Source organism: Perca flavescens, chromosome 20, assembly GCF_004354835.1.
Source record: "Perca flavescens isolate YP-PL-M2 chromosome 20, PFLA_1.0, whole genome shotgun sequence".
NCBI lineage: Eukaryota > Metazoa > Chordata > Actinopteri > Perciformes > Percidae > Perca > Perca flavescens.
Genome location: NC_041350.1, coordinates 30,921,512 through 30,943,837, shown reverse-complemented (window position 1 = coordinate 30,943,837; position 22,326 = coordinate 30,921,512). Strand labels below are relative to the sequence as shown.

The following is a 22,326-nucleotide window of genomic DNA, read 5'->3' as shown; positions in this document are numbered from 1 at the left end:
AGGGTGTCCTCTTCTCTACCTGAACAGTAAATGACTTCCCTCTACCTGACCCACAGCAGGGTGTTTGAGTTGTCGTCTCCTCTATCTGACCCACAGTAGGGTGTCCTCCCCTCATTGACCCAGATTACCTGAACAAGGGTCACCTGTATCTTTAAAAGTGTTTCTCCCCTCTACCTGACCCACAGCGGGTCAATGTTCTCTCCTCTAAACAGCAGGGTAAACAGCAGGGTGTTCAAAAAGGGTGTTGTCATTTGACCCACAGTTTTAAACTTTTCTCCCCTCTACCTGACCCACAGTAGGGTGCTTCATATTCACCTGACCCACAGTGGGTTCCCCTCTACCTGACCCACAGTAGTTGTGTCTACCTTTGTCCAAAAGTAGGGTGTTCCCCCTCTACCTGACCCAAGTAACCTGAACCACAGCAGGGTACCTGACCCACAGCAGGGTGTCCTCCTCTCTACCTGACCCACAGTGGGTTTGGTTAAAATGACCTGACCCACAGGGTTTCATCTACCTGACCCACAGCAGGGTACCAAAAGGGTGTCCTCTCCTCTATCTGTCTCTGACCCAAAATAAGTTGATTCATTCCCTTACCTGAAAACAAGGTTAAAGAAAACTGTGTTTTATTTACAGCAGGGTGTTCTCTCCTCTACCTGACCCACAGCAGGGTGTTTCCTAACCCACAGCAGGGTGTCCTCCCTCTACCTGACCCACAGTGGGGTGTTCTAACCCACAGCAACCTGACCCACAGTAGGGTGTTTTCTTTACCCACAGCAGGGTGTCCTCTCCTCTACCTGACCCACAGTAGGGTGTCCTTCTACCTGATTCCCCTCTACCTGACCCACAGTAGGGTGTTCTCCCCTCTACCTGACCCAAGCAGGGTGTTCTCTCCTCTACCTGACCCACAGCAGGGTGTCCTCCCTCTACCTGACCCACAGCAGGGTGTTCTCCTCCTGACCCACAGCAGGGTGTATAAACCCACAGCAGTTTCTCCTCTTTGTTCTCCCCTCTACCTGACCCACAGCAGGGTGTTCTCCCCTCTACCTGACCCACAGTAGGGTGTCCTCTCCTCTACCTTTTCTCCCTACCTACCCACAGTAGGGTGTCTGCCTCTACCTGACCCACAGTAGGTGTTCTCCCTCTACCTGACCCACAGTTGTTCTCCCTCTACCTGACCCACAGTAGGGTGTTCCTCCCTCTACCTGACCCACAGTAGGGTGTTCTGACCCACAGCAGGGTGTTCTCTCCTCTACCTGACCCACAAATGACCCACAGTGGGGTGTTCTCCCCTCTAACCCACAGTAGGGTGTCCTCCCCTCTACCTGACCCACAGTAGGGTGCTCTCTCCTCTACCTGACCCACAGTAAGGTGTTCTCTCCTCTACCTGACCCCTCTACCTGACCCACAGTAGGGTGTCCTCCCCTCTACCTGACCCACAGTAGGGTGTTCTCCTCTCTACCTGACCCTCAGTAGGGTGTCCTCCCCTCTACCTGACCCACAGCAGGGTGTTCTCTCCCTCTACCTGACCCACAGTAGGGTGTTCTCCCCTCCCACCCACAGGGGGTGTCCTCTCCCCTCTACCTGACCCACAGTAGGGTGTTCTCCCCTCTACCTGACCCACAGCAGGGTGTCCTCCCCTCTACCTGACCCACAGTAGGGTGTTCTCCCCTCTACCTGACCCACAGCAGGGTGTTCTCCCCTCTACCTGACCCACAGCAGGGTGTTCTCCCCTCTACCTGACCCACAGCAGGGTGTCCTCTCCTCTACCTGACCCACAGCAGGGTGTTCTCCCCTCTACCTGACCCACAGTAGGGTGTCCTCTCCTCTACCTGACCCACAGCAGGGTGTTCTCCCCCCTGACCCACAGCAGGGTGTTCTCTCCTCTACCTGACCCCACAGTAGGGTGTTCTCCCTCTACCTGACCCACAGTAGGGTGTCCCACCTGACCCACAGTAGGTGTCCTCCCCTCTACCTGACCCACAGCAGGGTGTTCTCCCTCTACCTGACCCACAGTGGGTGTCCTCCCCTCTACCTGACCCACAGTAGGGTGTTCTCCCTCTACCTGACCCACAGGGGTGTTCTCCTCTACCTGACCCACAGCAGGGTGTTCTCTCCTCTACCTGACCCACAGTAGGGTGTCCTCTCCTCTACCTGACCCACAGCAGGGTGTTCTCCCCTCTACCTGACCCACAGTAGGGTGTTCTCCCCTCTACCTGACCCACAGTAGGGTGTCCTCCCTCTACCTGACCCACAGCAGGGTGTTCTCCCTCTACCTGACCCACAGCAGGGTGTTCTCCCCTCTACCTGACCCACAGTAGGTGTCCTCTCCTCTACCTGACCCACAGCAGGGTGTTCTCCCTCTACCTGACCCACAGCAGGGTGTCCTCCCCTCTACCTGACCCACAGTAGGGTGTTCTCTCCTCTACCTGACCCACAGCAGGGTGTTCCCCTCTACCTGACCCACAGCAGGGTGTTCTCTCCTCTACCTGACCCACAGTAGGGTGTTCTCTCCTCTACCTGACCCACAGCAGGGTGTTCTCCCCTCTACCTGACCCACAGCAGGGTGTTCTCTCCCTGACCCACAGCAGGGTGTTCCTGACCCACAGCAGGGTGTTCTCCCTCTACCTGACCCACAGCAGGGTGTCCTCTCCTCTACCTGACCCACAGCAGGGTGTTCCTCCCTCTACCTGACCCACAGGGGTGTTCTCCTCTACCTGACCCACAGCAGGGTGTCCTCTCCTCTACCTGACCCACAGTAGGGTGTTCTCCCCTCTACCTGACCCACAGTAGGGTGTCCTCTCCTCTACCTGACCCACAGTAGGGTGTTCTCCCCTCTACCTGACCCACAGCAGGGTGTTCTCCCCTCTACCTGACCCACAGCAGGGTGTTCTCTCCTCTACCTGACCCACAGTAGGGTGTTCTCTCCTCTACCTGACCCACAGTAGGGTGTTCTCTCCTCTACCTGACCCACAGTAGGGTGTCCTCTCCTCTACCTGACCCACAGTAGGGTGTCCTCCCCTCTACCTGACCCACAGTAGGGTGTTCTCTCCTCTACCTGACCCACAGTAGGGTGTTCTCTCCTCTACCTGACCCACAGCAGGGTGTTCTCTCCTCTACCTGACCCACAGTAGGGTGTTCTCCTCTACCTGACCCACAGTAGGGTGTTCCTCCCTCTACCTGACCCACAGTAGGGTGTTCTCCTCCTCTACCTGACCCACAGTAGGGTGTGTCTCTCCCTCTACCTGACCCACAGTAGGGTGTTCTCCCTCTACCTGACCCACAGCAGGGTGTTCCTCCTGACCCACTACCTGACCCACAGTAGGGTGTCCTCTCCTCTCTGACCCACAGTAGGGTGTTCTCCTCTACCTGACCCCACAGGGGGTGTTCTCTCCTCTACCTGACCCACAGCAGGGTGTTCTCTACCTGACCCCTCTAACTGACCCACAGCAGGGTGTTCTCTCCTCTACCTGACCCACAGTGACTCCCTCTACCTGACCCACAGTACTCTACCTGACCCACAGTAGGGTGTCCTCCCTCTACCTGACCCACAGCAGGGTGTTCTCCCCCCTCCTGACCCACAGTAGGGTGTCCTCCCTCTACCTGACCCACAGTAGGGTGTTCTCCCCTCTACCTGACCCACAGCAGGGTGTCCTCCCCTCTACCTGACCCACAGCAGGGTGTCCTCCCCTCTACCTGACCCACAGCAGGGTGTCCTCTCCTCTACCTGACCCACAGTAGGGTGTCCTCTCCTCTACCTGACCCACAGTAGGGTGTCCTCCTCTCTACCTGACCCACAGTAGGGTGTCCTCCCCTCTACCTGACCCACAGTAGGGTGTCCTCCTCTACCTGACCCACAGTAGGGTGTCTCTCTACTCTACCTGGGTGTCCTCCCCACAGCAGGGTCTACCTGACCCACAGTAGGGTGTCCTCCCCTCTACCTGTCCCACAGTAGGGTGTTCTCTCCTCTACCTGACCTGATTGTGGTGTGATGTTGTTGTGATGTTGTTGTGATGATGTGATGTTGTGATTTGATGTTCTGATGTGGTGATGTGATGATGTCGTGTGATGTGGTGTTGTGATTTGATGTTCTGTTGTGATGTGATGATGTGATGTGGTGTTGTTGTGGTGATGATGTGATGTGATGTGATGTTGTGATTTGATGTTCTGATGTGATGTGGTGATGTGATGTTGTGATGTGATGATGATGTGATGTGATGTTGTGTGATGTGATGTTGTGATATTGTGTTGTGATGTGATGTGTTGTGACGTTGTGGTGTGTGATGTTGTGTTGTGATGTTGTGATGATGTGATGTGGTGTGATGTTGTGTTGTGATGTGATGTTGTGATGATGTGATGTGGTGTGATGTGATGTGATGATGTGATGTTGTGTTGTGATGTTGATGTTGTGATGTGATGTTGTGATGATATGATGTTTTGATGTGATGTTGTGTTGTGACGTTGTGGTGTGTGATGTTTCACCACTTTTCCACTTCCCTGTGCCAAAGCTGGCCGGCTTGCTGCAGCAGAGGACACCGACTCCAGCTGCTGGCCTGAGCACTGAAGACATTTCTCTCCTTGTGTTAACACAAGTGCGAGCGCACAGGACTGTGGGTAGACTTCTGTGAACGTTTGATTGGAAATGACTGAACCAAAGACACCTGCTGCCTCTGAGGACAAGATGGAAGGACACTAAGACTATCTTTGTTCTAATCTCCATCAGTGTCTTTGGTCCAGTCTTTTTGTCTGTTAGCAGGATTTCTTTTGAAGGTTTTTCCTTTAACTGTGAGAGCAGACATTACAGTTCAGGGTCCACCTACAGATTTTTAAACCCACTTTCTGTCTGCGTGGTCACATTTAACCTGACATGATGGTCCAAAGCCTCCACAGGTTGAAACTGTGGTTTTATTTCAGTTGTTAATGTGCCACTCGAGATTTGGGTCAGCTGGAGAGCTTTAGGGACTCCTTAACACAAAGAAGAGAAAGCTGCTGCTGCCACCTGCAGGAGGACTCAGGACTCACACCTCAACTAAACTAGAGTTCACTATTTTGGAAAGGACTTCATTTATTGTACAAAAGGAAAGATGTAAAATAAAGGCTCTTTTATTTTGAACAAGATGGAATATTTGTAGCCTACTATATATTGGTTGTCAGTAGTTACAATGCCTTATCTCTTAACTCAGGATATAGGCCTACTATTCAGACACCCAAAAACATCTGAAAGTGTTTAAAGGCTTTGCGTTTCCATATAGATGCAACAAATCATAATAATGATAAAAATAAAAGTAATATAGAAAAATCACAATTTTCCAAGTTCTAATCCAGCTTGAGTGGTACATGTCAAATATATGTCTAAAAACTAATTCATGAGTATTTCTATATCGAAATCCCTCTACAGTGAACTAAGTCATTACGTTTTTACAGTATATGGGAAGAAAAAAAACAGAAAATGACAAATATGAATTATCATTTTATCAGATAGAACAAAATGCATAGTCTATGAGACATTACATTTTTTTATTAATAACAGAGGAAACAATGCTGTTATGTTTCATATATTATATATTAAACTAAGTTTCACAAATAAAATAAAAACAAAACAAAAGTTATAAAGAAGGCCATAGCCTACCGGAAATATATTTTATAATATTTATATTTTAAAGTAACAATATATTGAATGTTTGATGTAGCAACAGCGTCTTATGTTAGTTCACTTCCTTATTTGATTATTTGACAAAGTTGGGTATTAGTTTTAATTTGATAATTATTTTATTATTAGCATATCTGAAAGTTTGTTATCAAACACCAGCGGAACCTTTTATTGACGGAGAGTTACAACCCGGCCGTAAATATGGTAACACAGAGCATTTCCTCCATGCGTGTTTTCAGTTTCCAGCTGGTGGTGTGATGACATTATCGGTAATTTTTAGCAGGTTTTTGAATAACTTTAATGTTAAAATAGTTCATAATAACTTTAAAGTGTATTGCGGGTTTTTTTTTGCCCAAAATGGCGACAGACGTGTCCAAGTAATCTACAAAGTTGAGTTATTGTTCTTTAATTTGGGGACATTTCTGGCAAGGAGGTAGGTTATTGAAAATAACACCACATTACATAATTAATAATCCCATATAACACAGGCACAGTAACTATGATTCAGACGGTGACTGTGACCCGAGTTCTGCTCGAATCTCTCAAAGGTAAAGAAGCCAATGTCAAATTCCGTTTAAAAAAAAGTCTATTTTTGGTTTCTATGTTTAATGGTAATTAAAAATACAACCTTGAATACGAGATATAACCATTGTAGATTACTGTTTGCCTGGGCCTAATTCGGCATATGTCACATCTACCAAACTACACGTTATTGCCATAAATTGACGTGGTTTATAATCATGTTTGTTGTACTGATTGTATGCCGAATTGCAAAATGGTTTCTAAAACATCAAAAGGTATGTCCTAATGTGCACACCAGAATGGCCAATAAGCAAGTATACATTCAGGGAGCGGGAGTCTTACCATAGAAGAAGAGGCGACCTATTAACCCTTGTGTGGTGGTCGTTTTCAATGTTTGCTAAAAGAAAAATGATGCTATTCTAACTCAAACTCACTGGCCTTGGCTCATTTTCTGTGAAGAACATAAAAAAGAATTTATTTACAATGACTGCACATGGTACCCCCCCCCCACACACACACACACACACACACACACACACACACACACACACACACACACACACACACACACACACACACACACACACACACACACACACACACACACACACACAACTATTACATATGAGGTGTAAATTTTCTTGACCGGTCACCGAGCCTCATTAACCTGTTGAAACTGTTTAGTTTAAAATATGCTACGCTATTTGAAATAACAGCCATTTCGAGCCGCGCCTGCAATTTCTCAACTCTGTCGCATCTCTCTCTCACACACACACACACACACACACACACACACACACACACACACACACACACACACACACACACACACACACACACACACACACACACACACACACACACACACACACACACCCACACACCGCCCTTCCACTCACGTCACGTTTTTTAAATCCCCTACAGCGCGAAACAAGTCCCGCAAATGCGGCGCAGAGCTTGTATGTAATCGGAGGACAAATGGCTCCTTAGTTTCGAAATAGTTTGGGTACAAGCCAGGTGATCGCGTTTAAAATAAAGTCGTTTGTCTAGCGTTAGAAGCTCGTTAGAAACATTGCCGCGGCTCATTTGAGAAAATGACAGCTCCGAAGAGACGCCGCTTTAGTTTGAGTGTAGTGCTAACAATAATAAAGAAAGATGATGATGATCATCATCACCTTATCTGTTACCACTGAAATGCAGATGTAATGTGTTTCCAAATATAAGCCCATCTTATGCGGAATATTGCCTAATAGACTGCAACAGGATACAACCAATGGATAAAACAGGAACCTTCAGAATGCTAAAACAGGCGATTAGGCCTAACTAAATTAATTGTTTGGTTCCGGTTTCCGACCGACCCTGTCAATTAATGTGCGACCCAAATTTATTTTATGAGCTTGGGGAAGAAATTATACTAATTAAACAAATACACAAATAAAATGTTTAAGGCGAACTATAATTACATTTTTGTACAGCACTCTTGCGATGCAAGATGCCCGTTTTCCTCCAGCACTGCTGGTATGGGGTTCCATTTGTGCCAAAATTAAGTCGACATGCTACCTGTCTATGCTTTGTGTCGTCTTCCATGTCTATGTGTCTATTATCTGTCTATGTCTATGTCTGTCTGTCTATGCTATGTGTCGTCTTCCATTTCTATGTGTCTATTAACTGTCTATGTCTATGTCTGTCTGTCTATGCTATGTGTCGTCTTCCATGTCTATGTGTCTATTACCTGTCTATGTCTTTGTGATTGCCCACATGACTCAACTTTTGTCTGTGTCAACTCAACTTACTCCTGTCGTCTGTCCTTGTCGTTTGACCATGTCGTCTTGCTGTGTCAATGCTGCATGTGTCATGACTATGTGTTGTTTCACTCTGTCGTTGCTATGCGTCGTTGCTATGCGTCGTTTCCCTCTGTCGTTACCATGGTCGTTACTATGTGTCGTCTTCTCTCTCTTGCTTGTATTGTTGCTATGTGTCGTTGCTATGCGTCGTGTCACTCTGTCGTTGCTTTATGTTGTTTCACTCTGTCGTTAGCAAGAGCTAACGTTAGCTAGCAAGAGTTCCGGCAGGTGATGTCACACAATCCCAGCATGCAGCAGTCAATATCAAAACACTGCCATCGGAGCTGGGCCAGAGTTAGCTAGCTACGTTACTAGCTAGTTGCACCTATTGTAGATAGCTAGCTAGCTAGCTAGCTAGCTATATAAATAGATATTTTTATTGATCCCAAGGGGAAATAATTTGCTACCTATTTAATAAACGCCTTGATTCAGCATGGTGGATAGCTGCTGTGCGCAGGGATGCCAGAACCATCGGAAAAAAGATAATGGATAGCATGAGATTCCTAGCTAAAGATCCCGAGAGAAGAAGTAAATGGATTGCTTCCATAAAACGTGCTAGAAGCAGACGGAACCAAACCGAGCGATGGGAGCCCACAAACAATGGATTTCGGTTATATCAGGTAACTTAACAGAAATATCTTATTTATGTAGCTAGCTAACGTTAGCTAACAAAAACGGTTTCTAACGGTTGAGGCTAGTAGGGATACAGCTAGCTATCGCTAGCTACGTTCCTTTCCTTTCTAGCCACAACCGTTCGTTATTACGAAAAGGCAAGTTCTACCTATGCAGTATGGCATGGATTTTGTGTGGATTACAAAGGCTAACGTTGGCTAACCTCAAAGAAGCACTGTATTCATATTTAAATCATAAAATCTCAGACTATACTGACTGATATTGCACATTTCCTTCCCTCGCTTTTGTATATTTTTTGTTAAATGGTAAGTTCTATTGTATTGTTATACTGTACACTTGAGTATTTTTTTTTTATATATTTCTTACTGTCCTCTGTTTTTATTCTTTATAAGTTAAGTGAGTGTTGTAGCCTAGCCTACTTTAGAGCAAAGATTAACCAGAGTCAAATTCCTTGTTTGTTTACTCAAACCTGGCCAATAAAGCTGATTCTGATTCAGATGTTGTTTCTATGTATTTATGTTTTAGAGAAAAAGAGTGACAACCCTCTGTCACCTGACTACGTTCCTCCAATCTTCAATCATGTTCCATCCCAGGAGAAGAGAAAAAGAAGAATGAGGTTAAATGTAGTCAATAGAAGAGCAAACTTCAAAGAATAGAGAAAAAGGCTCTCTGATTGCAAGCTAATAATGCCACTTTCCTTGGCAGATCCATGACTTTGCTACCCAGTAATGATACATTGGATGAGGCTCTCACCATCGAGTAAGTACAAATTAACACCACAAATTTCAGGGTTATTCCATGTGTAATCTGACAGAATTCAGTAAAGCGATAGCAGCAACATCTGTTTTTTTTTGGGGGTCTCAAAAGTAAGGGCTCACCCACTGCAGGCCTCCAGTTTTCACTTATTCATTGCACCAAAACTGTTGTGACATTTCGACCACCACTGCTCTTTGTTAGTATGGAATAATATACGAAATAGTAATGGCCAAATGTGGTCTTAACAGTGAAAGTCTTTCACGTATGCCTTGGAAGCTTTGGAAGAAGTGATGAGCATAGCTTTGCTAGCTGGAGTCAATTGCACACAGGTTGATTGATTTTGCCCTGAGTCAGTGTTCCTTTTAAATAGGGTGAGAAAGCACTGCCCTTTTTCTATTCCACCAACCGGTCTTGTGTGCCCTGATGCTGGACACACAAGTACATAAGTGAGTTATTCTTTAATATTTTGTTTTATAATGGCAACTTGTAGTTCCACTTGTGAGTAATCCCCTAGTTTATATCCACGACATACCACTTATAGGGTTGGTCAGGTGCTGATGGAAATTACGCCTGATTACGGTCTTTTCGGCTGGATGTCCGTCCCCTTCCTCTGTCTTTGTTGGCGTTCTAACCTCCGGTGGATTTCTGAGGACTATTGTTAACTGCTCCTCAGATCTCTGCAGGGTAAATTCAGACAGCTAGCTAGACTATCTGTCCAATCTGAGTTTTCTGTTGCACAACTAAAACTACTTTTCAACATGCACATCTCCCACCCAGACAAATTCCTTTCTGAAATTATTGCAGAGGCCGCCCATGCTGATTGTGATTGTTTTAAAGAATTGCCAATATACCAGAGCATGTTTTTCCACCATATGGGAATGCTGTGTGGACTCTGCAGCGCTGTGGAGAATTTCCCTTGTTGAACTGATGTAGTGTTTGTTGGAATACTTAACTGTATTAACTTTTTTCTCAGCCTGTTTTTTGGGAGTTGGTCTATTTTTTAATTTATATTTTGGATCACAATATGTTATTTCACACGTTTGTTATTGTAGTAGTAGTAATAATAATAATGATAATAATACACTTATATAAAAGTATTTCATTGTTGAAAAAATGTACATTTTATGTTTTGCAGGCCTGATTTGATATCTGTCTTAAAAAACATCACCAGCCGGCTTGACGGTGGAGTGCCTCCAACAGTGTGAATGTCATGAGGGAGTCTGTACTGGAGAGTGCCTTCAGAGCATTCAGAAGGCCAAGGTTTTCTCCAGATCATCGCCTCAATGTTGTGTTTGTTGACGTTGATGGCACCACAGAGGGGGCTGTAGATGACAGCGGCCCTAGCAGAGAATTCCTCCGCCTGCTGGTCATGGCAATCAAAAACAGCGTGTACTTCACTGGACCAGAGGACAAGAAAAACGTGTCTTTGATATCCCGTGGTATGCAACACTGATAAAGCAATTATGTTTTTTAATATATAACAATTATGTTTTTTTCAATTTATGGTTTTTGCCACTGATGTGATCAGATTAATGTCCCAAGTGTCTGACAACATTATGGAAAGGAATCCTCTGGAGGTTGAGCTTTCTTTTAGAGTAAGATCCATTTTTTTCCTTAAACATTTTCTGAAAAAAAAAAAACACACCAGACTCCATGTAAGTAAACACATTTTTTGCATCATAAAATACACAAAGTTGACAAACAAAATGAAACTTATGAAAAAGCTGTTTGCCTTTCCCATCAATCACTTGTTTTGGTTGAAATTAACAGATACTCTACCGATTGAAAATAACATGGATCTTTACATGCTAAAATTACTGTTTATTAATTTGGGTTCTGGTGGGTTGAGCCATACCGATCTATGAGGTTTCTTGTTTTAAAAAAAGCTGATTTTACTCTAAAGAAAATCCTCTCTGTAGGGATCCTTTATTTTATGTTGGCAAACACTTAGAAGAATAAGCCTGTCCTTTGAACTGCTGCAGCTCTGAGAGCTGGGGTGTTTGTAGGTCTGTCTGCTTCGCTGCTGCTTGTCCTCTCTGTCAGCATAGCTTACCTTTTGTGAAATGCCACTAATAAGACTTTGCTTTCATTAGTATAAATTGCATTTATAATAAACATTCAGTGCAATTAATTGAGAACATACTATAGGGCTTTTCATTTTGTAGCACAAGGGAATGTGAGTTAAGAACATGCCGTTATTTCTTATAGCCTATGGTCAATACTATGGGAATAATATAAACCAAATATCTTCATATAGTCATAATGGCCAGCGTGTCATTTAAAATTTGTTTTACTTTTTTTTTTTTAAGTGACAGCTTAAATACACATTTGCCTAGGTTTACCACCTGTGAATTTAAGTCCTTGAATTTGTTTAACTTTTTACTGTTGTAACACAAATTTCTGTTTCAGCTTTGGATTGTGGAGAGTACAAATATATTGGAGAAATGCTCGCTTTTGCCATTGTCCACGGAGGCATCAGGCCGTCCTTTTTTTCAGAGCGTCTCTAATGCATGCTTGCCCATTGTCCAACTCCACCAATTAAGATTGAGGAGGTGGATGACATGGAAATTCGGGAGAAGTTGCAAAGGGTAAATGGTAGCACACCTTGTATACCAGGGTGGAATGATTGCAGACATTCATCTGGTTAATTAAAAACTAACTGAATATTTTATAAGCAATTGATTTGAGAAATTTGTGTATGGCAAATTCATAATCCCAGATTTTAGCAAACTCAAATGTATGCTTATGTTAGAATGTAGCGTATGCCAGATGTCAATTTTATATTAACAATAAGGTGTCACATTGCATTTATTGTGCCCTTAAGGACTTGGTGTAACAACACATTGCGCTATATATATATATATATATATATATATATATATATATATATATATATATTTTTTAATATCACTGTATAAATCTGGAAGTGAAAATATAAATAAGTCTAAAATCTGAATAGTCAAAACTCTATTGTAGGGATGACATATGTGAAAAATCTAGCAAATGAGGACATATGGCCCAAGATCACTCTGCCCATCAATCATGTGTCCAAGATAAGGTGGAATGTGTGCAGGTGGTGGGAATGTTGTTTGGCTGTTAACTTTTGAATAGAAACACTGCATTTTCTGAGTATAATACTTGTGCTTTTACAGGTTGGAAGCGGGACTTCAGCAGTTTGGAATTGCTGAGGCAATAGCAAAGCATCCGGAGGTAATGAAACCTCTTTTTGTTGGAAGCCACAAAGGTGTTGATATGGAAGACCTTCAGAACCTTTTCACCGTAAGTTTTTCTGAGCCAGGGAGCAACAGGCGCAGACATGAGAACCAGGCTTTCATGTTCTGGAAAGACTGGCTCCTGGAGGTGGATGGTATGTTTTGTTTTGTATTATGCTATCCTCAAAATTGGTCAAATAAATGCTAATGGTATAGTTTTAAAGTCAATATTACACATTTTACCATTTAAGTTTATTGCTTAACATTTGCGCGGTTTTAAAGGGATGGCATATTGATAACTTTATTTTTCTGTTTTGCTTCTCCTTTAGAGGGAACTAGACCTGTGACCCTGCAACAAATATTAACATTTGCCTCAGGGGTAGACACCATTCCACTGCTTGGGTTTCCCTACCCACCACGGCTGGAATTCTTGCATGGCGACAATGACAGTAGGAGAGTGTTCCCAGAGGCCAACACTTGTCAAGTTGTCTTAAGGCTGCCTCTGCACACCTCTTATGACAACTTTATCCATTTCATGGAGTCTGGGATACTGCAGTCCCCGACTTTTGGAGTAATCTAGTCAATATATATACATATACACAACGTACCACTTCGAGTTTGTGCTGCGGTTCATTTTTTTTTTTCTTTTCTCCCCCTTTTCGGATGCCTTCCGTTTTTTTTTTGTTGTAATTTTAAACTCTGCTCGATTTATGAGGACTATGGTTAACCTTTTCTCAGATCTCTGCAGGGTAAATCAAGACAGCTAGCTAGACTGTCCAATCTGAGTTTTCTGTTGCCCAGCTAAAAATACTTTGGAATGTACGTTTCACCAAAACAAGTTCCTTCCTGAGGATGTTTTGCAGAGGCGCCTTTGCTCTGTATGGCGTTTAGTGCCGCACCACAATGATTGTGATTGGTTTACAGAAGTGCCAGTAAACAAGAGTACTTTTCTATGCTATTAAATATAACTACTGTAATACTTATTTGTTGTCATTAATCGCCCTAGAACAATGAATCCTCTGTGGTTTAGGCATCTTACATTCACCAACACTGCACAAACAGTCCACAGTATTACGCTATACGCATACACAGCAAGTTGCACATCGGCACCAAACTGCAATACATTACGTCAATACAGTGTTTGAAAAGCTTTGAAACGGTGGTCAAATCAACGTCAAAATAATAAGCCAAAGAAATCAAAAGAAATGAATTCTCATCTTAATCAAAGCCAGCATGTACTGCTAAAATGTTAGGGTGGACTTGCATTTTAGATGTGGAGCTACTAAATGAACACTGTCATTAGTCGTGAATATGTTTGTAAACCAGTGAGGATATTAACCTTTTTATCATTGTTTTGTAGATTAATCTAATAATACATTTTATTTATATAGCATACCGTAAAACCAGTAAGTAATAAAATCCAACATATAAAACAAGCCTATTAAAAGCAATTAAAAACAATAAAACCAGTAACTATCAGGTGAGAAATATGAGTACTTTTCTTTAGTTGGATGATGTATACAAGCAACGTGATCAAAAACATTGATTTGCCATCTCTATAGTTACGTTTTGCACCTTTTTTTTTTAAATCTGAAATTTAACAATGTTTACAGATATGAGTAATTGGGTTTGCAACATTTATTTTTCTGAAACTCAGTTAATTAGAAACAAGGTGCTTATCTTTTCTCACGAGTTGTAACACTTGATCAAAGTACAACAGCAAAATATTTGTGCTGCTGTGGTTGTATTTTAAGAACTCGTTCTGGTAAATAAACTATCAATACTTCCCATGTTACACTAAAGCAGGTATGCTGAAAAATAAATATTTCAAACGGGGAGATTTGGATTTGTGTCAAATCTCCTGTAAGTGAAGTAAAGATGGATAGCACTGGTTATCATGCTACCTATTATCAGATTTCTGCCTTAAATGGTGCAACATCAATGCAACAAGTTCCAACAAGTAAAACCTAGATGTGTTTAAATGTCACATTATCGACAAATACATTATGACAAAATGCATGCCAAATATATAGGCTTTATCGAAATACACCTACAAGACTTATAAGAAACCAAAAACAGAAGTAAGCACATGTAGCAGTTTGTGAGAGCAGCAGTTTTATTTACTTAACATACTGATGTAGTTTTCCAAAAAGAGCACTAAGGCATGGTACTGAATGGGGTTTTTTTACATTGAGGTTTTGTTGACTGTTTTAATGACTTGTCAGATCAAAAACCTAGTAGAGCTTAAAAGGTGAAGTAGGGGTGGAGTGTTAGAGTGTGGTCAATACACATGTCACTTTATTAGTTAGTGGCAATTTCTTCTTCGTTTAGCAAAGGGTGGGTGACATCTGTTTTTTACAAATTAATTCTCATCTTAATTAAAGCCAGCATGTACTGCTGACATAATGTTACATTTGAGATAGAGAGCTACAAAATGAACACTGTCATTAGTGGTGAATATGTTTGTAAACCAGTGAGGATATTGACCTATCATTATTTTGTAGACTCATCTAATAATGTTATTTATATAGCATACAGTAAAACCAGCACGTATAGCACATTAAAAAAGATAAGCAATAAAACAAGCATCTTAAAAGCAATTAAAAATAATAAAACCAGTAACTATCAGGTGAGAAATGTAAGACTTTTGTATGTGGAAAGCTAATCTGAAGAGGTGTGTTTTGATTAGTGTTTTGAATGTGTCCAGGTCAGTACAGACACGGACGGGTATGGGTAGGTAGTTCCAGAGGGATGGGGGCTGCAATGGTGAAAGCTCTGTCCCACCAGGTACGGTGCGTGGTCCTGAGTGGTGGGGAGAGGAGGTTAGTGTCAGAGGAGCGGAGGTTAGTGTGGTGGTGGAGCAGGTCTGTGAGGAAGGAGCCTGGTTATGGAGGGCTTTGTGGGTGAAGAGGACTTTAAACTGGATGCGTTGGGAAACAGGGAGCCAGTGGAGGCTCTGAAGGACGGGAGTGATGTGATCACGGGAATGGGTGTGGGTGAGGAGACGGCCAGCAGAGTTTTTGGATGTATTCCATTCTCATTCAGTGCAGTTGTATTCATTTTATCTTTTAACAACATATTCATATCAGAGCTCGACATTCCAACTCAAGAGAAGGGATGTGTTTCTTTAAAAAAAAAAAAAAAACTTTACTCTCTAATGGTGAAGTTGCTGGATCGTCATTTTCATGGGGAAAAGGCAGACTATTTTCATTTTCAAGTTCTTTGTTGATGTTAGATTCCTTCACCTGGTCTGCAGTAGGATGCTTGCTGTTGTCTTGAGGACAATCCGTTAGATCCATTACTGCTGCAGCTGATGGCTTTGCTGCTTTCTCTATTCTTTGAAGTTTGTTCTTCTGTTGACTACATCTAACTCATTCTTCTTTTTCTCTTCTCCTGGGATGGAACATGATTGAAGATTGAAGGAACGTAGTCAGGTGACAGAGGGTTGTCACTCTTTTTTTCCCCTAAAACATAAGTACATAGAAACATCAGAATCAGCTTTATTGGCCAGGTTGGAGTAAACAAACAAGGAATTTGACTCTGGTTAATCTTTGCTCTAAAGTACAACACTCACTTAACATATAAAGAATAAAAACAGAGGACAGTAAGAAATATTAAAAAAAATACTGTTACGTGTCCAGTATAACAATACAATAGAATTTACCATTTAACAAAAAATATACAAAAGCGAGGGAAGGAATAGTGCAATATCAGTCAGTATAGTCTGAGAATTTAGGATTTAAATATGAATACAGTGCTTCTTTGAGGTTAGCCAACGTTAGCCTTTGTAATCCACACAAAATCCAAGCCATACTGCATAGGTAGAACTTGCCTTTTCGTAATACCGAACGGTTGTGGCTAGAAAGGAAAGGAACATAGCTAGCTAGCTGTATCCCTATTAGCCCCAACGGTTAGAAACCGTTTTAGCCTTTTTGCTAGCTAACGTTAGCTAGCTACATAAATAAGATATTTCTGTTACGTTACCTGATATGAAGTGGTCACAGCATAACCGAAATCCATTGTTTGTGGGCTCCCATCGCTCGGTTTGGTTCCGTCTGCTTCTAGCACGTTTTATGGAAGCAATCCATTTACTTCTTCTCTCGGGATCTTTAGCTAGGAATCTCATGCTATCCATTATCTTTTTTCCGATGGTTCTGGCATCCCTGCGCACAGCAGCTATCCACCATGCTGAATCAAGGCGTTTATTAAATAGGTAGCAAATTATTTCCCCTTGGGATCAATAAAAATATCTATTTATATAGATAGCTAGCTAGCTATCTACAATAGGTGCAACTAGCTAGTAACGTAGCTAGCTAACTCTGGCCCAGCTCCGATGGCAGTGTTTTGATATTGACTGCTGCATGCTGGGATTGTGTGACATCACCTGCCGGAACTCTTGCTAGCTAACGTTAGCTCTTGCTAACGACAGAGTGAAACAACATAAAGCAACGACAGAGTGACACGACGCATAGCAACGACACATAGCAACAATACAAGCAAGAGAGAGAAGACGACACATAGTAACGACCATGGTAACGTCAGAGGGAAACGACGCATAGTCATGACACATGCAGCATTGACACAGCAAGACGACATGGTCAAACGACAAGGACAGACGACAGGAGTAAGTTGAGTTGACACAGACAAAAGTTGAGTCATGTGGGCAATCACAAAGACATAGACAGGTAATAGACACATAGACATGGAAGACGACACATAGCATAGACAGACAGACATAGACATAGACAGATAATAGACACATAGACATGGAAGACGACACAAAGCATAGACAGGTAGCATGTCGACTTAATTTTGGCAAAAATGGAACCCCATACTGCTGGAAGAGGACCCGATGTCGCCGCAGCGCCACTTAACTTTGCCGTGTCCAGTTTTAGGGCAACAGCGTGAGGACGGCGCCTTCAACCAGCCCTCACCGGCCACGGCGGCCAGCTACAGCGCTACTGCGCCGCCGGGGAGCTTCAACACGTTAAACAGGGCAGATGAAACCACTCATGAACTATATGTTGTGTTTAATGTCGTTCAAGAGGATAGCAACGTAGCAAGCAAACCCGATCAAATGAAAGGTAGACACCCTTTAGAGTGCTCTAACGTTACAGCAAGTCCCTGGGGCTCAGTGGAGGTGGCTAACAGCAGTGAAGCTAATGACAACTTCACAACACAATTCATTTGGATACAAGCGTTGCATTATGGAAGATAGACGGGATTCTGAACAGCGATACACACACACACACACACACACACACACACACACACACACACACACACACGATAGCAGAAACGATAGCTACAGCTTATACATTATTTACTTCCACTGGCGCAGATGAACTAACGGTCCACTCGTTAACCGTAAGAAGCCTACAATAAACCCTCCATGATTAAAGAGTCAATATTTATCAAAACCCACCTACCTGTTCTACAGGCAAATTTAAACATGTAGAACCCGATATTTCAGTCTGCTCTTCATGCGCTGGCCACTCTTGTTCACCGCGCGGTGCATACAAAGCTCTACTCTGCAAATAGCGACTTTACAAACAAGCTAAAATGAAAGATGTCAGTTTGTAGTCTGTTTCTTAGTTTGCAACGAATCTTGATTTTTGGACAAACTCTTGTAAACGTAGCTGCTGTCTAAACGAACCATCCTCTCCGCTGGAGCGCTAAACCTGTGGCTGTATTATAAGACCAAAACAAATACACGTGGCTACTTAATATGCACGTGAATTACATGTTTTCAATTTATTAAGCGACAACTGTACATGTAGTAACAGATAGGCTCTGTTATGAAAATATTGAGTATCCATCGCTACTGTAAAGGCAAAAAAAAAATCCTACTTATCCTTTGCTGCCACTGGGAAAAAATAAATAAATAAATAAATTCCCTATGACCCATGACCTCAACAGACAACAAACCGGAACCAAACAATTTTTTTTTTATGCCTTATGAAAAATTTTGCATGAGGGATTATTTCACTTCACACAAAAAAAATATTGGAATGAGATGGCTAACTGTTGTAGTTTATTCCAATATCTCTATAATTGCCTAATTTAGAGATCACTTTTTTTTTTTAACCGACTAACAATAATTTTGACCGGTTAACGTTGAAACGGTCAACGGTTAACATCCCTAATATGAAACTATGTTGTCTTTCTACACCTGCTATTCCCACACAAAGTTACAACATTGTTACATTTCAAGCTCTTTCACCTGTTCTGATGAAGTTCTAAGAAATAAGCACCAATAATGATCCACAATCTTGTTTCTATTTTTTTTTTTTTACCTTTTCTATAATTGAATTTCCTTGTTTTCTCACAAAAACGAAAATTATCATAAATGTGATCTCACAGGGGTACATATATGAACCATAAATTATGTCTATATCATTGGCAATTGACCTAAAGTAAACATCTATTAATATTTTTTAAATAAATTGTTATGGCTGTATTGATTTAAAAGCCTAATAATGTGGTGGGCCCACCAGATCCGGGAACATTGGCTGTGGAACAAAAATATGAACGCCACACAAGGGTTAGCCAATTGTTGCTGTTATGTAGGGCTGGGCAATATATTGATATTATATCTATATCGTGATATGAGACTAGATATCGTCTTAGATTTTGGATATTGTAATATGACATAAGTGGTGTCTTTTCCTGGTTTTAAAGGCTGCATTACAGTAAAGTGATGTACTTTTCTGAACTTACCAGACTGTTCTAGCTGTTCTATTATCTTGTACCTTTCCCCACTTAGACGTTATGTCCACACTACTGATGATTATTTATCTAAAATCTCATTGTGAAGATATTTTGTTAAAGCACCAATAGTCAACCCTAGAATATCGCCACAATATCGCCATCAAGGTATTAGGACGAGAATATCGTGATATCTGATTTTCTCCCTATCGCCCAGCCCTGCTGTTACGTTGTACATAATGTTCATAAGGTGTGTGCTTCTCCGAGAGATGAATGGACTAAATGTAATCCTGGCTTCTGAAGCTCAACTTTAAAGGTGTGCTTTTCTTCTTCCTGTTCAGCGTGGTTGAATCTGGTCCCGCTGAGCGGCCATGGAGGGTTTGGAGGAGAAGCTCCGAGGCCTGTCCCTCGCCAGGCGCTCTCTTCCAGAGGACGCCACCTACCTGCTGGACGTGGCCCTGCAGCCGGCCGGCCTGCTGGCCGTGTCCTGCTCCAACTTCTCCGTCCACCTTCACAACAAGGACTCTCTGAACCTGGTGGGGGAGTACCGGGGCCACAGCGGCCCGCTTTGCGGGGTTGTTTTCTCCCACGCGTCCCCTGACTTCCTCTACTCGGGCTCTGCTGACGGGACGGTCCGGGGGTGGGACGTCCGCCGCCCCGGGACCGAGGCTGCCCAGGTGTTTAGAAGCGACCCGTCCCACACCTACTGCAGCGTGGACCTGAGCTGCAGCGACGCGCTCCTGTGTGCCGGCACCGAGCAGGTCAACGAGGAGGACAGCTTCCTGGTCTTCTGGGACGTCAGAAAGCCCGGCGGCGGGCTCCTCGGTGTGTATTCCGAGTCCCACAGTGATGACATCACACACGTGAGCTTCCACCCTCGAGAGAAAGACCGCCTGGCGTCCTGCTCCACGGACGGCCTGGTGAACGTGTTTGACCTGAGCCGGGGGGCGGAGGACGAGGCGCTGCTCGCCACCTGTAACAGCGACTCGTCCGCCGGCGCCGTGCGTTGGTGCGGCGCCGACTACACCCAGCTGCTGTGCCTCAGCCATGACGAGGGCCTGCACCTGTGGGATCTGGGTCAGCTGGACACCGACGAGCCCCTCACCGTCTTCAGCACTCGGGACGCCCGTGGCCTGGCTCTGCTGGCCGACGGGGGGGGCGTGGATTACCTGGTGGGGGGCGGGTGGCTGGAGGAGGCCCAGAAGCTGCTGGTGGTCGGAGGGAAGAACAGCGGGGAGCTCCACCTGATGGAGTGTACCGGTGGGGGGCTTCGCCTGCTGAGGACCCTGGAGGGAGGCCACGCCTCCACGGTGCGCTGCTACCTGTGGGACGCGGCGGGGGAGGCTCTGGTCACCGGGGGAGAAGACGCTCAACTGTTGCTCTGGAAACCAGGAGGGGAGGAGCTCGCCGCAGGGAAAAGGAAGTCGATGAAGTCCGAATCAGCTTTGAGCCTCAAATCCAGGCCGCATAAAAAACATGGCTACCAGAGAGAGAAGAAGGAAGCGAGAGAAAACGCTGCGTGAGTCGGACTAACTGGACTCGGGGAGTAAACCTATTTATTCTTGATGTCGATGTTACATTAAAGTCCTCTGAATATCCGCTCCGACGGACAAATCTCAGCGTGCCTTTCCTGTTCGGGGGTAGATCGCAGGTCAAAGGTCAAAGGTCACCACTGTTCAGTGTTGACCAGACAGGTGCCCGTTCGACCAATACAAACACTGCTGCTCTGTGCTATTAGTTGTCTCAGAAATAATTGCAATTTAACAATATAATTGAGTTTTTCAGTCAAATCTGTTCATTACTTTTTTAAACCCGTTAAAGTTTTGAATACATTCCAGGATACATGTTTTGGTTCCATCACTGTTATCAACAATAAAACAGAGCTCTTGGTTGTGGCCCCCAAGGTGCTGCTCCAGAAGGTTGGAGATCTCATCCTGGATGTCGACGGGTGTGCCATCTGCCCATCCTCCGAGGTCCACAACCTTGGTGTAATCCTGGACTCCACCCTCTCTTTCCATACTCCCATCAAATCCATCACCAAATCAGCCTTTTTTATCTCAAACATCTCCAGACTCCGGCCATCACTCTCTGACTCCGTGGCAGAAACCCCCATTCATGCTTTAATTACTTCCTGTTTGGACTACTGCAATGAAGTCCTGTCTGGGGTCCCCAGCAAAACCCTAGACAGGCTCCAGTATGTCCTAAACTCTGCCGCCACAGTCCTTACCCACACCAAGACCTGGCAGCACATCACCCCAACCCTCATCTACCTTCACTGGCTCCCAAGTAAGCTACATATAAAATCCTCCTTCTCACCTACAAATCCCTCCGTGCCCTGGCCCCACAGTACCTCTCCGACCTCCTCCATCCATACACCCCACCCTGAAACATGCTGTCCTCAGACACTGGCCTGCTCTCCATTCCCCACACCAGACTCTGTACTTCGGAGACAGAGCCTTTAGTGTTGCAGCCCCATCCCTCTGGAACACCCTCCCTGCTCCATCCCTGGACATGTTTAAAAATCCTCCTGACACACCACCTGTTCACCACAGCCTCCGACCTCCCTTAGCTTAGCCACAGTCATTCTGTAAAGTGGCCTTGGGTTTCATGAAAGGCACCATATAAATAAAAGTTATTTTTATTATTATGTGAATGTGTAATAACACAGCCAATGAAGTAAACTGCACCCCTCTTTATTATCATTTACATGTTCTCCCTCGGTATTTTTGTTGCTATAATTTGCTTGTCCTCCATTAAGGATTGGTTGGCAAACAATTTCTTGCAGCTCAATGAGGCTAAGACCGAAGTCCTTATTGTCGCTCCAGATACTACAGCCTCCAAAGTTATTAATCTTCTGGGGTCCCTTTCTTCAGTGGTACAGTCCAGTCTTAGAAACCTTGGTGTTATATTTGATCAGAATATGTTTCTTGAACAACATGTCATTTCTCTGTCCCGTACATGTTTCTTCCAGCTGAGAAACATTGCTAAACTCAGGACCATGGTA

At 43.8% G+C, this 22,326-nt stretch overlaps 1 protein-coding gene and 1 long non-coding RNA gene across 6 annotated transcripts; one reads left to right on the top strand and one right to left on the bottom strand.

Annotated features, from left to right (window-relative positions):
* The first annotated feature begins 5,855 nt into the window (after window positions 1–5,855).
* On the top strand, window positions 5,856–20,861 carry wdr89 (WD repeat domain 89). Of its 5 annotated transcripts, XR_003691099.1 has the most exons (7): window positions 5,864–6,080; window positions 9,172–9,262; window positions 9,352–9,405; window positions 10,538–10,841; window positions 11,812–11,990; window positions 12,555–12,769; window positions 12,944–13,220. XR_003691099.1 is itself a non-coding variant. In XM_028566165.1 (3 exons), the coding sequence occupies exon 3, from the start codon at window positions 19,694–19,696 to the stop codon at window positions 20,843–20,845; it is 1,152 nt and encodes a 383-aa protein (XP_028421966.1). In that variant the 5' UTR covers window positions 5,860–5,916; window positions 6,136–6,195; window positions 19,664–19,693; the 3' UTR covers window positions 20,846–20,861. The 5 variants fall into 5 exon arrangements, 4 of the variants coding, with proteins under 4 accessions (XP_028421964.1, XP_028421966.1, XP_028421963.1 ...); XM_028566165.1 differs by lacking the exons at window positions 9,172–9,262; window positions 9,352–9,405; window positions 10,538–10,841; ... (1 more) ...; window positions 12,555–12,769; window positions 12,944–13,220 and adding exons at window positions 6,136–6,195; window positions 19,664–20,861 and having other exon boundaries at window positions 5,860–5,916; XM_028566163.1 differs by lacking the exons at window positions 9,172–9,262; window positions 9,352–9,405; window positions 10,538–10,841; ... (1 more) ...; window positions 12,555–12,769; window positions 12,944–13,220 and adding an exon at window positions 19,664–20,861 and having other exon boundaries at window positions 5,856–5,916.
* Window positions 15,710–17,439, bottom strand: LOC114546967 (uncharacterized). Its single transcript, XR_003691100.1, has 2 exons — window positions 16,599–17,439; window positions 15,710–16,078 (listed from the first exon to the last, which is right to left on the bottom strand). It is a non-coding gene; the product is annotated as an uncharacterized LOC114546967 (long non-coding RNA).
* Window positions 20,862–22,326: the final 1,465 nt, after the last annotated feature.

What these genes read in the sequence shown, in the direction of transcription:
- wdr89 (XM_028566163.1), top strand. Translation starts at nt 19,694, where the DNA reads ATGGAGGGTTTGGAGGAGAAGCTCCGAGGCCTGTCCCTCGCCAGGCGC.